General features: G+C 42.9%; 1 protein-coding gene across 10 annotated transcripts in view; it reads left to right on the top strand.

Annotated features, from left to right (window-relative positions):
• Positions 1–11,683, top strand: part of ANKRD29 (ankyrin repeat domain 29) — a 63,970-nt gene extending 52,287 nt beyond the window's left edge. For 4 of the 10 annotated variants that reach the window (XR_675636.5, XR_675635.5, XR_675632.5 and 1 more), the window contains 2 exons: positions 3,391–3,632; positions 9,298–9,379. Coding sequence is in view for 3 of the 10 variants with exons in the window: in XM_001155671.8 (XP_001155671.1) it covers positions 9,298–9,381 (84 nt within the window). In the remaining 7 variants the exon portion in view is untranslated. The other 6 variants (XM_001155671.8, XM_001155733.8, XR_010151872.1 and 3 more) reach the window with 5 other exon arrangements.
• Positions 11,684–17,342: the final 5,659 nt, after the last annotated feature.

The following is a 17,342-nucleotide window of genomic DNA, read 5'->3' as shown; positions in this document are numbered from 1 at the left end:
TGAACTCCTGGTCTCAAGCAATCCTCCCACCTTGGCCTACCAAAGTGCTGGTATTATAGGCATAAGCCACCACACCTAGCCTAAACTACAAACTTTTCTGTTGTTGTTGTTTTTGAGACAGGGTCTCACTCTGTTGACAGGCTGGAGTGCAGTGGCATGATCTCGGCTCACTGCAACCTCCGCCTCCCAGGTTCAAGCAATTCTCCTGCCTCAGCCTCCCCAATAGCTGGAACTACAGGTGTGCACCATCACACCCAGCTAATTTTTTTGTATTTTTAGTAGAGACAGGGTTTTGCCACGTTGACCAGGATGGTCTCCATCTCTTGACCTTGTGATCCGCCCCCCTCAGCCTCCCAAAGTGCTGGGATTACAGGCGTGAGCCACTGCGCCCAGCCATAAACTACAAACTTTTGGAGGAGAAAGTGGTATTGGTGTTTACGAATAGAGGAGGATATGAAAAGCAACCTTTACTTTATACTTAACATACTCTGAATTTTTCTAAGCATATATTACTGTGTTAAAAATTTTTTTAATAATAAAAACAAAAACATATAACATTTCATGACATTTTGAAAAGAAACCTTAAGAAGTGCCAGTTAAACAACATGTCAGGGGTCACTTTTTTCATTTGACTCAGCATGTAGAAGTATTACTTCCCCATTCCCATTGAATTGCTTGTCTATAACATTTCTGCTTATCTCTCCTTAGATACTTGGATTTGTTTTCCATTAGCTGGCCTGGCTGTGTGATAAGCCAGTTGAAATCACAATTGCCTTTCTTTAGATCTTATCTTTAGACCTTGTGCACAGACTTCCTAAAAAGACCAGTCTTTGTTGGTGAGCTATCCAGTCCTGAATTAAGGCAAGGAGGAAACATTAATACCTTTACATAGAAACTGAAAAATGCAATTCCTTGTGTGTCTCCTAGAGTAATGGAATAACTACCAACAATAATGGTTATGAGTAATTTCAAGTGGGCAAAACTGGACTTTGGACCCTCCTGAATCCAAGCAAGTGTAACCGCCCAATGGGTTCACCTTGCCTGCTGCCTAGACAGAACCGATGTATCAGGACAGGGGACTTGCAGTGGAGAAAGAGTAATTCATGCAGAGCCAGCTGTGCGGGAGATAGGAGTTTTATTATTACTCAAATCAGTATCTCCGAGCATTCGGGGATCAGAGTCTTTAAAGATAATTTGGCGGGTAGGGGCTTGGGAAGTAGGGAGTGCTGATTGGTCAGATTGGAGATGGAATCATAGGGGGTCAAAGTTAGGTTTTCTTAATGTTTTCTGTTTCTAGGTGCGATGGCAGAACTGATTGGGCCAGATTACTGGTCTGGGTGGTGTCGCTGATCCATCAAGTGCAAGGTCTGCAAAATATTTCAAGCACTAATCTTAGGTCTTACAATAGTGATGTTACCCCCAGGAGCAAATCGGGGCAGTTCAAACTCTTGGAGCCAGAAGCTGCATGACCCCTAAATTGAATTTTTTTTTTTTTGAAACAGAATTTCTCTCTTGTTGCCCAAGCTGGAGTGCAATGGTGCGATCTCAGCTCACTGCAACCTCCGCCTCCCAGGTTCAAACGATTCTCCTGCCTCAGCCTTCCGAGTAGCTGGGATTACAGGGGCATGCCAGGCTAATTTTTTGTATTTTTAGTAGAAACAGGGTTTCACCAACTTTCACTTTGAGAAACAGGGTTTCCCAAAGTGCTGGGATTACAGGCGTGAGCCACCGCGCCCGGCCCTAAATTGTAATTTCTAATCTTGTAGCTAATTTGTTAGTCCTACAAAGGCAGACTGGTCCCCAGGCAAGAAGGGGGTCTTTTCGGGAAAGGGCTGTTATCAATTTTGTTTCAGAGTCAAACCATGAGCTGAATTCCTTCCCAAAGTTAGTCTGACCTATGCCCAGCAATGAACAAGCACAGCTTAAAGGTTAGAAGCAAGATGGAGTTGGTTAGGTCTGATTTCTTTCACTGTCTTAATTTCCTCAGTTATAATTTTGCAAAGGCGGTTTCACAGGGAGGAAATATTAGTACCTGTATATAGAAACTGAAAAATGCAATTCCTTGTGCATCTCCTAGAATAATGGAATAATCACCAGCAATAATGGTTATAAGTATTTTCCAGTGGGCAGAATGCTAGACTTTGGACCCTCCCTTAAAAATGACTTGAAAACATGTGTGGGCACTCCTGTTGGACCTTCATACTGCTGAAGCCCTCAGACACCTGGGAGGAGCTGCCAGGGAAGTCCCCAGCTTCCTACCAGCCACTCCATAGAAGCCAGTCTTGCTAATAGCAGCTCCATAGGCAAGGGTGTTGGGATTCCTGCAGAAGGAGCATTCTTGGCTTTCATTCTTTCATTCAACAAACACTAGATACCATGCACTGTGCTGTGTGCTGGGAATGCCATAGTGAATAAGATTCACAGTTGCTGCTTTCATGAAGCTCAGAGTTTAGTGGGGAATAAAGACAATTAAAGCAATTGCAATATGGAGTGACAGCTGTAAGCAGGGGAGTAAAGAATGGTTTGGAGGCTTCCAGGAGAAGGTGACTTCTCAGCTAGTACAGAACACTCTTCTGCTCCAGAAGTTCCAAGACTTCTGCTCTGGGGCTTCGAGACAGATGCCTGAGGAGAAGGCCAACCAGTGGCCCCAACAGCCATTCCTCACACTATAGCCATTCCTCAGACTGTAGCCATACCTCTGGGTGCAGGGGTCTTATGTTCCCAACACCCTTGACTGAGCACATCTTCTCCCAGGAGCAGTGGGGAGATTTAGTGGTTTGATACTGTAGTATCATGAATATGGGCCTATGCTCCTGCTCCATAATGAACGAGATAGCCTTTAGGGGCTAGCCTGGGGCACTCACCATCACATCAATCTGTACAATCTCAGCAACCTGCGAATCTAGTGGGGACTAACGGGGAGGGAAGAGGAATTAAACCAGGATTTTAGAACAACATGGAAGACAGAATGGTGATGTGAATGACCAAAACTTGACAACATGATTTGAAAGTATAAAGCTTTTCTTAATAGCAGAGGATATGGACATTCATGGAGATGGTCACACAAGGCAACACGCTGGTAGGCTGGTAGACAGAGGTAGAGCTTCTTAAGCTCCCTTCTCCTTGACTGTAGAGGTTCCTCTAACTACCTGCCAGTCTGCTTACCATGGACCAGCCACTGACGTAGACAGCTCAGTTATTCCTGAGTGTTTGCTCTGAGACTGGATGAAGCTTAGGTCTGTTTACCAGGAGCATTTCTCTGCAGGCCCAGGTGTTAGGCCTGTACAATATCTGTTCCTGCAGGAACTAAGCTAACAGAACTTGACCCCATAGAGGAGCCTCTGGTCTGTAGTAGCATAGCATAATAATTTCCTCTGTGATTGAATCCAGCATCGGCATCCAGGGTCCCATGTGGTGAGAAGGGGTGCAGCCACAGGACATGCTGCACAGCAGACCACTTGTGACAAACTTACAATTCCTAACAAGTGAGGTTCCAGCCAGCAGATAGAGGTCAGGGAGCAGGATCCAGCTAGAAGATGGGGACTGCAGAAGCTTCACCTAGGATCAAGTTTCCAGATAAAGCAACTGGGGTTCCAGGCTTGGCTGCTGGAGAAGAAAATATGGTGAGACAGGTAACATCTACAACCAAGCCTCCCTCCCCCATTCTGCATGCCGCTTTACCCTTTAATGGCCTCCCCTGAAATTCCCAGAACATCCTTCTTTCTTTTTAGAGACAGAGTCTCACTCTGTCACCCAGGCTGGAGTGCAGTGTTGCCATCATAGCTAACTGTAACCTTGAACTCCTGTGCTTAAGTGATACTCCTGCCTCAGCCTCCCGAGTAGCTGAACTATAGGCATGAGCCACCATGCCTGGCCACAAGAAAGTCCTTCTGATTCCTCTATACAAACATTTCTCAAAGTGGGATCCTTGGACCCCTGAAGATCTTCATGACCCATACAGGGGGTCTAAGAAGTCAAAACAAGGTTGGGTGTAGTGGCTCATGCCTGTAATCCCAGCACTTTGGGAGGCAGAGGTGGGAGGATCACTTGAGCCTGGAAGTTCAAGACCAACCTGGGCAATATAGCAAGACCCCCTCTCTACAAAAGAAATAAAAATCTATTTACAATTTTAAAAAAGAATTCAAAACCATATTCTTGATAATAAAAAGATGTTAGCCAGTTGAGGTAGTTCATGCCTGTAATCCCAGCAGTTTGGAAGGTTGAGGCAGCAGGATCGCTTGAAGCCAAATGTTCAAGACCAGCATGGGCAATACAGCAAGACCTCATCTCTTTAAGAAATTAAAAAACAAAAAACATAGCTGGGCATGGTGGTGTGTGCCTGTAGTCCTAACTACTAGGGTGGCTGAGGTGGAAAGATCACTTGAACCCAGGAGTTCAAGGCTGCAGTGAGCTACATGATTGTGCCACTGCACTCCAGCCTTAGCAACAGAGAGAAAACCTGTCCCCTATAAAAGCAAACAAGATCTTATCTGCCTTTTTCACTGTGCTGACATTTGCTCTAATGGTACAAAAGCGAAAGCAATGGTGGGTGAAACTGTTGGGGCCTTAGTACACCTCAAAGCAGGAACACTAAACTGTACTGGCAAAATATTTTACAAGCCTTTGTAAATTATTTTATAAATTTTGTAAATTACTCTACAGAAATACCAGTTGTACTTAAGAATGTCTCTGATGAAGCCGTAAAAATATGTCAATTTTATTAAATTTTGGCTCTTCCTATACATCTTTTTAAAATTTTGTGTAATTGACTGGGTGCGGTGGCTCACGCCTGTAATCTCAGCACTTTGGGAGGCCGAGGCAGGTGGATCACGTGAGATCAGGAGTTCAAGACCAGCCTGGCCAACATGGTGAAACCCCGTCTCTACTAAAAATACAAAAATTAGCCAGGCGTGGTCGCACATGCCTGTAATCCCAGCTACTCAGGAGGTTGAGGCAGGAGAATTGCTTGAACCCGGGAGGCGGAGGTTGCAGTGAGCCGAGATCTCACCACGGCACTCCAGCCTGGGCGACGGAGCAAGACTCTGTCTCAAAAAATAATGACAATAATAATAATAATAAAATTCTGTGTGATGGCGGGGCAAAGTGGCCAACACCTATAATCTCAGCACTTCAGGAGGCCTAGGTGGGAAGACTGCTTGAGGCCAGGAGTTTAAGACCAGCCTGGGCAACATAGCAAGACCCTATCTCTCCAGAAAAAAAATAAGCCAGGGATAGTGGCACACACCTGTAGTCCCAGCTTAAGCACAGGGAGTTTGAGGCTGTCATGGGCTATGATTGCACCACTGCATGCCAGCCTGAGTGACACGGTGAGACCATCTGTCTAAAAAAATAAATAAAATAGAATTCTGGGCCGGGCATGGTGGCTAACACCTGTAATCCCAGCACTTTGGGAGGTTAAGGCGAGTGGATCACCTGAGGTCAGGAGTTCAAAACCAGCCTGTCCAACATGGCGAAACCCCATCTCTACTAAAAATATATAAATTAGCCAGGCACAGTGGTGGGCGCCTGTAATCCCAACTACTCAGGAGGCTGAAGCAGGAGAATCACTTGAACCCAGGAGACAGAGGCTGCAGTGAGCAGAGATTGTGCCATTGCACTCCAGCCTGGGCGACAGAATAAGACTCTGTTTCAAAATAAATAAATAAAATAAAATAAAATTCTGTGTGATGAAATGGAAAACATGCCTACAGCACTTCTGCTGTGTACTGAAGTATGATGATTATCTCAAGAAAAAGCACCTGGCCAGGAACGGTGGCTCACGCCTGTAATCCCAGCACTTTGGGAGGCTGAGGCAGGTGGATCATGAGGTCAAGAAATCGAGACCATCCTGGCCAACATGGTGAAACCCCATCTCTACTAAAAATACAAAAATTAGCCAGGTGTGATGGCAGGCGCCTGTAGTCCCAGCTATTCGGGAGGCTGAGGCAGGAGAATCGCTTGAACTGGGGAGGCGGAGGTTGCAGTGAGCCAAGATTGCGCCACTGCACTCCAGCATGGCAACAGAGTGAGACTCCATCTCAAAAGGAAAAAAAAAAAGCACCTGTTGGGCGGTGAGCAGGCAAAACTGCCCCCAAAAGTCTGAAGAAGCTGAGAAGCCAAGAAAGAAGCTGACATCCAGATGATCACAGCAGAAAAGAAGAAAAAAATAAAAACAGGCTGACATATCCAGTTTCTCAGAAAGTAACAGGGACAGGAGTCATAGTCTCAGGACACCAACCCCCAGACCCAGGGCCTAAGGGAAGGAATATACAGGACAAGTGAAGTCAACCTCTCAGGGAAACGCAAGAACACTATGTGACTGCCTAAGGGCCGGACTTATGGGCAAGGTCGTTTTGACCTATGGTCAGGATTTTCAGTAGGAAACACAAAAAAAGTAGATAAAATAGGAATCTTAGAGGCATTCCCAAAACTAGCATTAATCACATGGCAGCCTGAGTGTGGTGGCTCACACCTGTAATCCCAGCAGTTTGGGAGGCCGAGGCAGGCGCATCACTTGAGGTCAGGAGTTCGAGACCAGCCTGGCCAACACGATGAAACCTCATCTCTACTAAAATACAAAAATTAGCTGGGCATGGTGGTATGCACCTATAATCCCAGCTACTGGGGAGGCTGAGGCAGGAGAATCACTTGAACTCGGGAGGTAGAGGTTGCAGTGAGCCGAGATGGCACCACTGCACTCCAGCCTGGGCAACAGAGTGAGACTCCGTCTTAAAAAAAAAAAAAAAAAGAAGTAAACATGGCAGATTAGCATCCAAGATGGAGTTGCATTAGCCTCCACAGTCCCTGTGCAGTTGTTTGAATTGCAAAGTGAACCTGCCACTTTTTTCATAGAACACTATTTTTACTTGAAAGAACAAGGTATCTACCACTATGACCTTAACAGCTTCCCAAAACTTAAAGGCTTTTCTGATGGATCAGTTTTTTTGTTTGTTTGTTTGTTTGTTTGTGAGATGGAGTCTCACTCACTATCACTCAGGCTGGAATGCAGTGGCGTGATCTCAGCTCACTGCAACCTCCGCCTCCCAGGTTCAAGGGATTCTCCTGCCTCAGCCTCCTGAGTAGCTGGGATTACAGGCATGTGCCACCACGCCCAGCTAATTTTTGTATTTTTAGTGGAGACAGGTTTTCGCCATATTGGCCAGGCTGGTCTTAAACTTGTGACCTCAGATGATCCACTTGCCTTGGCCTCCCAAAGTGCTGGGATTACAGGCGTGAGCCACCACGCCTGGCCAGAATGTGAGTTTTTGATATTGCACAATGAAATGTGCCAACATTCTACAAACTCAGTGAACTGATATTTTCCAAATGAGCAGTGCATGTTACAAACCATGCATAGGTAAAAGATCCAACTATAAATAGATAAACCTGTGGGTTTTAAAGTTCATTGGTATGGTTTCAAATCCCACATTGCATTTAACCTTTAAGAAACTACCATTTGTTGAGTATTGATGTGGCATCAGAGAATAATATCCACAACAATCCAAAAAGACTGTTAAAATACTCCTTCCTTTTCCAGCTACATATCTGTGTGAAGCTTAATTTTCTTTATATCCTTCTACCAAAACAGCATATCACAATAGACAGGATACAGATGGAGATATGAGAATCCAATTGTATTCTGTTAAGCTACACATGAAAGAAATATGTAAAGCTGTTGAGCAGTGCTACTCTTCTCAGAATTTTTACTTGTTTTTGAAAATTTAATTTTTCATAACTATATTAACTTGGATTTATTATTTTTAGTGAATTAATAAATATATTTTTTAAATTTTCTCAGTTTTAATTTCTTTTCTTTTTTCTTTTTGAAAATATTTTCTTTTTAAATAATAGAGATGAGGTTTCACTATGTTGCCCAGGCTGGTCTCCAACTCCTGAGCTCAAGTGGTCCTCTCACCTCGGCCTCCCAAAGTGCTAGCATTACAGGTGTGAGCCACTGCGCATAGCCCTCAGCTTTCATTTTTAATAAGTTAAAAACAAAATTTGTTAGACTCTTCAGTAATTTTTGAGAGTATACAGGGTCCTGAAACCAACAGGTTTGAGAGCCACTTCCACATCACACCTGTTGTCAATGGTAGGGACTGGTTCACTAGGTGCCTAATGGATGTATCTCAGCAGCAATGTGAAAAGAAAGGCCTTCGAGTGATACTGAGTAAGGTGGAAGGTGTTAGCCACCAATGCTCTTCTTTCCCAGGTGTCTCTTATGCTCTGGAGGTTTCCTATCTCTGCCTTCTCATCAAAAGATATCTGGCCCAGCGTGGTGGCTCACACCTGTAATCCCAGCACTTTGGGAGGCGGAGGCGGGCGGATCACTTGAGGTCAGGAGTTCAAGACCAGCCTGGCTAAATGGCGAAACCCCGTCTCTACTAAAAATACAAAATTTAGCCGAGCATGGTGGCACATGCCTGTAGTCCCAGCCACTCGGGAGGCTGAGGCAGGAGAGAATTGCTTGAACCCAGGAGGCAGAGATTGCAGTGAGCCGAGGTCACACCACTGCACTCCAGCCTGGGCGACAAAGTGAGACTCCATCTCAAAAAACAAACAAAAAAAGACACCTGTGCTGAGTCCTGACTCAGTCCCAAGTCCTTAGTGGGCAAACTACCTCATGTCATACATTAATAAATATAAGGTAGGCTGGGCACGGTGGCTGATGCCTGTAATCCCAACACTTTGGAAGCTGAGGCAGAAGGATCACTTAAACCGAGGAGTTCAAGACCAGCTGGGGCAACATGGCAAACCCCATCTCTGGAAATTAGCCGAGCATAGTGGTGCACATCTGTGGTCCCAGCTACTCGGGAGGCTGAGGTGGGAGGATCATTTGAGCTGGGGAGGTCAACGCTGCAGTGAGCCATGATTGCAACACTGCACTCCAGCCTGGGTGACAGAGCAAGAACCTGTCTCAAAAAATAATAATAATAAAATACATATAAGGTATAACATTTAATTTGACCGGTAGTTATTGAGCACATTTTAGACATGCTGGGCATTGTGCTGGAGATAAGGATACAATGATTAATTAGATCTGGACCCTTCCCCCTAAGAGATTACAGTCTAGTAAGGGATCTGGCTGGAAAATGTCTCTAAGAATGAGATAAGGATATAACAAGTAATATTTATACATTTAAAGAAGATTTATAATACCTTTATATAAAAGAGTGAGTCCAGTGTGGATTTTTTTCATTAGTGAAGGAGAAAGAGTGGGTCAAATGCCCCTCTTTGGAGTCCCTAAAACCACACCAGCTATGGGGATTCACTAATGCCCATCTTCTCTTCTTTCAGGCCAATGAACTTCCGGCAGAACTAACCAAAAATGAACGTATATTGCGTCTCCTGAGAAGTAAAGAAGGTCCCAGAAAGAGCTAACTTAGCTCCATATTTGACAGAAAGATAGAAAGCTTAACCACATTGTCCAAAAAGAAATTGCATTTCAAGCAGTGTTGGAAATTCTTTTATGAAAAAAAAAGATGCCCAGTATGCCCACCCTGTGGGTCCCTGACAAAGAAGGGCTACGCTCTGTGCACCAAGTCAAGAACCAAACAGCTCAGGGACCCTCTTGCCCCTTCACCATGGACTTCTCATGGTGTCCTGTAACTCATCTCCCGGGAGGCCCGGCATGTTCACAGATTCCACAGAAACTCATTTTCAACAATGCTAACTTGGACCTCTCAGTTAAACTCTAAGGTGGACAGGGTTCTCAGTACTAAGCAAGGAGACAGAATGCTTTGTTCCTTTAAAAGACTGAAAAGCTGAGCTTCAATGGATTGATGCACTTTTGCTTTTGTGTTAAATGTAGATGTGCTAAAATATATAGATCTATCATGTTTTACCTACATATGTATGTCATTCCAGTATAAAACATTCTCCTCTACCCAAGAACCATAGCCATGATTGTTATAAATCAATGAAGTGTAAACATACATTATTAAAAAACCACTTCTGACATTCCATTATGTGCTATTCAAAGATGGACTATTGAACTATAGAAAAGACAGACTGTGCATTTGTTCGTTGATCCTCATCTTATTCCTGACATGTAAAAATCAATTTTACGTAGAGTCAACATTGTAGGTAGGTTACAATACCAGTGGCAAATTTGGAAATTCAGAAAGTTATAAACCACGAGAAATATATAGGCTTGTCTCTTTGGTCTTTTATTTTGGCTCTATTGTTGGGAATCTATTTCCTATTCCATAAGTAAGTATACCTAACGTGCTGTGGAATCTTGAGTTTCCAACACCATGTTGCTTGATAGAATGACTTTGAGGTCCTTGGATAAAATGTGATATATGCAAGTACAGTATGTTGCTATTACTATTGCAGGAGTATAAATAATAAAAGCTTATTAGCACTTAGTAAGTCTTCATCTATGCATGTTTTTGAGTTGACTGATTCCAAGAATGAAATATGAGGTTTATTGAATTATTCCTTTGAAAGGGATCAAAACTTATTTTCAATGCACTTTATAATTAATGGTGTCTAAATGCCTCAGTCAGTGCCTAACTGCACATACAAAAATAAAACCTTCTTTCTGTAATCTACCAAAATAAACGCAATGGTATTTCTGCTATTTAAACACATCTTTAGCTTATTTCTTCATGTTCTGCTCTGGTTTTCAGTCAGTGTCTATGTAAAGACACTTTTAGAGGAAAATGTTGTAATCCCAAAAGAATTTTTGTTTAACCAACTTTCAGAGTTACTAAAAGGATTATCTTTAATTCAGTAAATAATAGAATATAATCTTCAAAATTAGGAGATATTCTCTTAAAATTTATAACAATTAATGCAACAAAAATCAGCATATTTTGATAAATGTCTCAAGCAAATGAGCAACTCACAGGCCCCACAGGTGCCTACAGCCTGACCAGCTATACAAAAAGCCTGCAACCTGATTCTAGGATAAAATATTAGAAAGCTCTCTGTTGTTAAAACATCCAGATATAAACATTTTGGTGGCTAAAATCAGTGCCATTTCCTCATTGACATTCTTTCATTCAGCAAATTTGTACAAATATACATTTTCTCCTGTGCGAATTTCAAAAAGCTATATTCATTTTGAAGAGGAAAATAATATGGCCTTAAATGCTTTGTATTTTCCCCTTAGTTAGCCCTTATGGCAAAAATAGTTGCTAATCACTGATACAAAGCAAAACGTTATGGGTACTGATAACAAAGTTCCAAAAGCCAAAATGGGATGAATCACAAACTTACTGTTTTTCACTAAAACATGTAATTGGCCTATTACATCAATAGTTTTAAGTGGGTAATGTTCTTGAACAATATTAGAGCCATAAAATTGAAGCCAGTAGCTTGAACAATATGGAGGCCTTCTTACTGTAGGGAAGAGGTGTCTAGCTTAGAAGGATCACATTTGATCTAGATGAGATTACCCATAGCAGGGAAAATGATTCATCACCTACCAAAGACTGTACGGAAAGGTGTGTTATTTTCAAAATTGCATTTTAGTTTGCACACATGTAAATGATTATTCTATGTTAATCTAATTGACAATTCAGTTAGCTCCGCATCCTAAGACTTAAAACTAGCAATTCCTATGCAAATCATCTGCTTAACTGAACTACAAACGTTTTTCATTAATTCATTCTTTGATGACATATTCCATGTTATATAATAATTCAAAATAAAGTTAATATACTACCCCATTTGCCTTTGCTGCTTTTTTCTTTTTGTTTTTAATCAAGAGTTATTGCTATGTGATTTTTAGTAGCATGGAATTTTAGGGTGAATAATTCAACTCTGTAAATATATTGATATTTGGGACCCTAAATAGATATTTAAACTTTATTTTAGTAATGGACCTATGATTTCATTATCTCTGCTGTAGAGAATGAAATGATTCCAAAAAGTTTTCATTCAGAAAAGAATTATTGGGACAGTTATTTAAGACGCTGAAAATAGAAAATTTTCTGATTCGTATTATTTATGATGCTCCTGGCCCTTTAGTCCTTTGCAATAACTTTCTCTTGTGAAGTAGCTGGTGGTTTTGCAGAACTGTTGGTGTAGGAGACAATAATTTGCAGCAGTAACATCAGGAATATGGAGATTTACAGGAACATCCTGGCTTCCATCTGCTCCATCCACCCTCTGCCGCCACAAGAAACCTACGTCTCTTCATAAATCCCACACTGAGACACCTACTCAGAGGAAAAGAGTGCCCCCAAATACCAGGCTACTTAGAACCAGGCAGAGATGCCTGTGTTTTGGTGGGGGGCTACAGATTATAGGGGTGAGAAGCTGAGTTCCTAATTTCCTAACAAAGTGCTTTTGGTGCTAGAACTGGATGTTTCAGAGGTAGTGGCCAGGTGAGGAGTCCCGGTGGCTCACGCCTGTAAACCCAGCACTTTCGGAGGCCAAGGCGAGGTGGATCACTTGAGTTCAGGAGATCAAGACCAGCCTAGGCAACATAGTGAGACGCCCATCTCTCTAAAAATAAAAAAATTAGCCGGACATGGTGGTGGTTCACACCTGCAGTCCCAGCTACTTGGGAGACTGAGGTGGGAGGATGGCTTGAGCCCAGGAGGTCGAGGCTGCAATGGTACACTCCAGCCTGGGTGATAGAGTGAGACCCTGTCTCAAAATAAGTAAATCAATAAAAATAAAAGCAGCAACTAAAATTTGTTAAGGGATTGTTACGTGCTAAGCACTTTAGATAGATAATCTTATAAAGTGTTACGCATTTTTTTCATTTACACCTGACAACAACCCTATGAAATAAACACTATTGCCATCCCCATCTTACAGTTGAGGGAACTGGCTTTGAAAGACAGTCTACCTTGTAGTGGTGTCTTGGTGCTGTCCTCCAATCTTGGGAATTTTACTTTTGCTTTCTGGGGGAAGGTGGAGGAGGCAGTGGTGCCCAGATGGAGTCACAACTGTAGCATCAGAGCAGTGAAGGTGGAGAATATGGGACATGTTTTTGAAAATACTTGCAGGTAGAATTAGTGATAATTGATGACAATTAAATATAGAGGACGAAGAAAAGAAAGGAGAGCTAAGAATTATGCTAAAGTGTGTTAGGCATTCCCAAGATCATCCCCAGGTGTAGTGACTTGCTAGGAAGACATAGGACTCATATATCTAGTTTACTCATATAGATACTCATACACATGGTTACATATACATGTATACTCAAATACATGGTTAAGATTACAGCAAAAAGACACATAGCAAAATCAGCAAAGAGAAAAGGAAAATAGAGCAAAGATAGAAGACAGCAGGTGCAAGCTTCTGAGAAACGTCTCCCACAGAATGAGCTTAATTCCTCCAGCAACCAAGTTGTGGCAGCAAGTGTTGTCTACCAAGGAAACTCATTGAAGACTTAGTGCTCAGGGTTTCAACCGGGAGCTGGTCACATAGATCCCTTCTGCCTAGCATTTACCAAAAATCAAGACCTCCAGAAGGAAAACAGGCATTCAGTATAAACCACATTGTTTGCACACACAGTTAAGGCAAAGTGAATACTTCTTATCATTTAGGGCAGGTTTGATATCAGTGTAGGGAACTGTTTGTCAGCTGAGGGCCAACCTTGTAAGCAGGACTTCCTAAGGATAGGCAGTCTTGGGCTGGCTTTGTTAATTCTTCTTGGCCCACAAAGTTTACAAGGTGGATGAGCCAATAACTTTGTTAGGCAATAGGGAAGAATAGCAGATTTGGGGTGAGGAGATAGAGTTTGGACATGTTCACTTGGAAGGATCTGTGAAATAGATTCTAGAAGGCAGTTGGAAATAACAAATTAATGTTTAGGACAAGGCTGTTGTTACTGATTTAGGCATCATCTGCATAGAGGTGATGGTCAAAGTCATGGGATGAATGAGGTCCCGACGGAGAATCTGCTGAGAATAAAAGAGATGGCAAAATGGCTGGGCATAGTGGCTACTGTCTGAAGGGAGGCTGAGGCGGGAGGATTACTTGAGCCCAGGAATTGAAGACCAGCCTGGGCAACATAGTAAGACCTTGCCTCTAAATTTAATACATTTTTTTTTAAACAGATGGCAAACTGAGAATAAGCTTTGAAAGAAGGGAACTCAGCAAAGAGAATGAAACAATGAACAAGAGCAGGAAGTGAAACATAATGAGGAAGGAGAAGGTCTCCAGGAGAGGAGAGCAGGCAGCGAACCACGTGAAGAAGTATGGCCATATGACACAAAGGTTGGGAAACTCGAGGCTGCTTTTGCTCCACCACTCTGTCTTTGATGAGCTTGTTCAGTCATCAAAGAATTCTGGCCTTGTGGCTGGGCGTGGTGGCTCTTGCCTGTAATCCCAGCAGTTTGGGAGGCCGAGGAGGGTGGATCACGAGGTCAGGAGTTCCAAGACCAGCCTAGTCAAGATGGTGAAACCCCATCTCTACTAAAACTACAAAAATTAGCCGGGCACAAGGGCAGGTGCCTGTAATCCCAGCTACTCAGGAGGCTGAGGCAGGAGAATCGCTTGAACCCGGGAGGCAGAGGTTGCAGTGAGCCGAGATCGTGCCACTGCACTCCAGCCTGGGCTACAGAGTGAGACTCCATCTAAAAAAAAAAAAGAAAAAAAAAAAGAATTCTGGCCTTGTAATGGAGATTATGGATAAGGATTGGTGAGTGGAGCTGGAGCTAATGTTAAATTAAATAAAATTATTCCCTTGAAATGATTCTACTCCTCACTGGATAGAATTGTATTTGTGAAGATACTCCTGATGCTTTCTAGGAATCACTGGCAATTATCAGTATGCATTGCCTCTGCTCTGTACCAAGACTAAGGCAACATGAAAAAAACAGACTTGGTACCACCCTATAGAGATGCAAATAGGTGTGGTGCAATGCAAACAGGCCTGGTCAAACGAGATAATTTATGGTTGCGTATCTATACCTATGCTGGTTGATTGGTTTTAATTGGTGAATTTTTTTTTTTTTTTTTTTTTGAGACAGGGTCCTGGTCTGTCACCCAAGATGGAGTGTAATGGCACGATCTCAACTCACTGCAACCTCTGCATCCTGGGTTCGAACGATCCTCCTTCCTCAGCCTACCAAGTAGCTGGGACTACAGGCATGCACCGCCATGCCTGGCTAACTTTCGTATTTTGGTAAAGCTGGAGTTTCGCCATGTTGCCCAGGCTGGTCTCAAAATCTTGGACTCAAGCTATCTGCCTGCCTTGGCCTCTCAAAGTGCTAGGATTACAGGCATGAGCCACCTCGCCCAGCCAAATTGGTGAACTTTATCTCACTGTGAAAAGATGCTAAAGTACTTAGGCTGTGAACAAAGCCACACCATATTATGATATTTCATGCCATTGAGCCATAGCAGCTCACACCCTAGTATTTGTACTTCAAAGCATGGAGAAAAACAAAAACAAAAAATGACAGGCAAAATTAGCATTAGACATTCTAGTCGAGGAATGTGAAAATAATTATTCTTCTGCTTAACGTAATGAACACATGGAGGGTAAACTAGTCACACAGAGGTGTTTTCTCTGGGCCCTCTGACTATACTTAGCCCTCAGTTAAATAACCTATGTATCAGTGGGTCTGGAAAGTCTTCGATTCTTTTCCTGGTGACCTAATCCTTATTTTTAGCAATACTTTCAGGTAATTTTAAAATATGAGTGAGGCTAGGCATGGTGGCTCATGCTTCTAATCCCAGCACTTTGGGAGGCTGGGGTGGGAAAAGCACTTGAGCCCAAGAGTTTGAGACTAGCCTGGGCAACAAAGTGAGACTCCGTCTGTACAAAAAATACAAAAAATTAGCCTGGCATGGTGGCGTGTGCCAGAAGTCCCAGCTACTCAGGAGGCTAAGGTAGGAGGATCACTTGAGCCTTGGGAGGTCGAGCTGTGATCTCACTACTGCACTCCAGCCTGGGTAATAGAGCAATTCCCTTTCTCTCAAAAAAAAAAATAATTAATTTATTAATATGAATGAGGTTATGTTTCAACAAAGGAATTCAGCTAGGCACAGTGGCTCACATCTATAATCCCAGCACTTTGGGAGGCCAAGGCGGGCAGATCACTTGAGGCCAGGAGGTCGAGACCAGCCTGGCCAACATGCCGAAACCCTGTCCCTACTAAAACTTAATAAATTAGCCAGGTGTGGTGGTGGGCGCCCGTAATCCCAGCTACTCAGGAGGCTGAGGCAGGAAAATCACTTGAACCCAGGAGGCGGAGGTTGCAGTGAGCCAAGATCGCACCACTGAACTCCAGCCTGGGCGACAGAGTGTGACTCCATCTCAAAAAATAAAATAAAATAAAGTAAAATAAAAATAAAATAAAGGAAGTTAATTAAAGATCTTCAGTTCTTAGGTGACATGTCAGCCTTATCTCTGTCAACAGAAAAAATTCCTTCCACTATCTTTGGTTCTTCTTCCCTCCCTCACTAGGATTGAATCCTCCAATCTTTAATGAGTGAAATGCTGTTGTTATTCCTACATTTCAAGTTTTAAGAATAGTCTTAGAAAGTCTTCAGTTTACAGGAGTTGGACTCTCCGTTTTAGGAAACATTTGATCAAAAACCACCCCTGGCAAAGGAAACTATGTCCTGTGAGCAAATCCTGCAGGGAAGGCAATGCCAGTTTGAAACCCTGACTGCTAAACCACAAGTCATTCCAACTCTGGTAGCATCCTAGCTGAGTGGAAGTTACACCACAACCCATGACTGGATTAATCACCAACTCAAACATCCTTCCTTACTAGGATGAGTAACATTTTACCAGAATTCTGAGCAACAATGCCATATTTCCGAGTCGGTCATAACCATTGGTACTAAAGTCATGAGTTGTAGCTGTAAGCTATTTTAAATGAAGATGTCTATAAGATTTGGCTTGCGTAAGTAAAGAGTTTAAAAAGTCTATCACAGAACCCAAAGTAATTGAGTGTGTATACTGAACACATGACATGTACAAGAGTGCTCACAGCACCTTTATTTGTAACAGCCCAAACTGGAAGAAGAAACAACCCAGATGTCTGCCATGATATGTTTAAGCCATGGAATACTACACAGCAATTCTTTTAAAAGATGCTACCACCACAAGTAATGTGGATGAGCCACACACATAATGTTCAGTGAAAGTAACCAGACGCAGAGGAGTATGATTCCCTTTACATGAAGTTCGAGGACAGGCAAAACCAACTTACAGTGAGAGAAATCAGAAGAGTGGTTGTCTCCTGGTTAAAGGAGGGGTGATGATATTGACTGGGAAAGGGGCATAAAGCAGGCTTCTGAAGTGCTAAAGTTTCCATATCCTTCCTCTGGGTGTTGGCTACATGGATGTTGTGGTTGCCAGCCTCCAAGATGGCCCCAGTGCTCCCCTCCTCTTGTCCTTGTCTGGTCCCCTTCCTACA

This window comes from Pan troglodytes, chromosome 17 (genome assembly GCF_028858775.2).
Source record: "Pan troglodytes isolate AG18354 chromosome 17, NHGRI_mPanTro3-v2.0_pri, whole genome shotgun sequence".
In the NCBI taxonomy this organism is placed as follows: domain Eukaryota; kingdom Metazoa; phylum Chordata; class Mammalia; order Primates; family Hominidae; genus Pan; species Pan troglodytes.
This window is presented reverse-complemented; position numbering and strand designations above follow the sequence as displayed.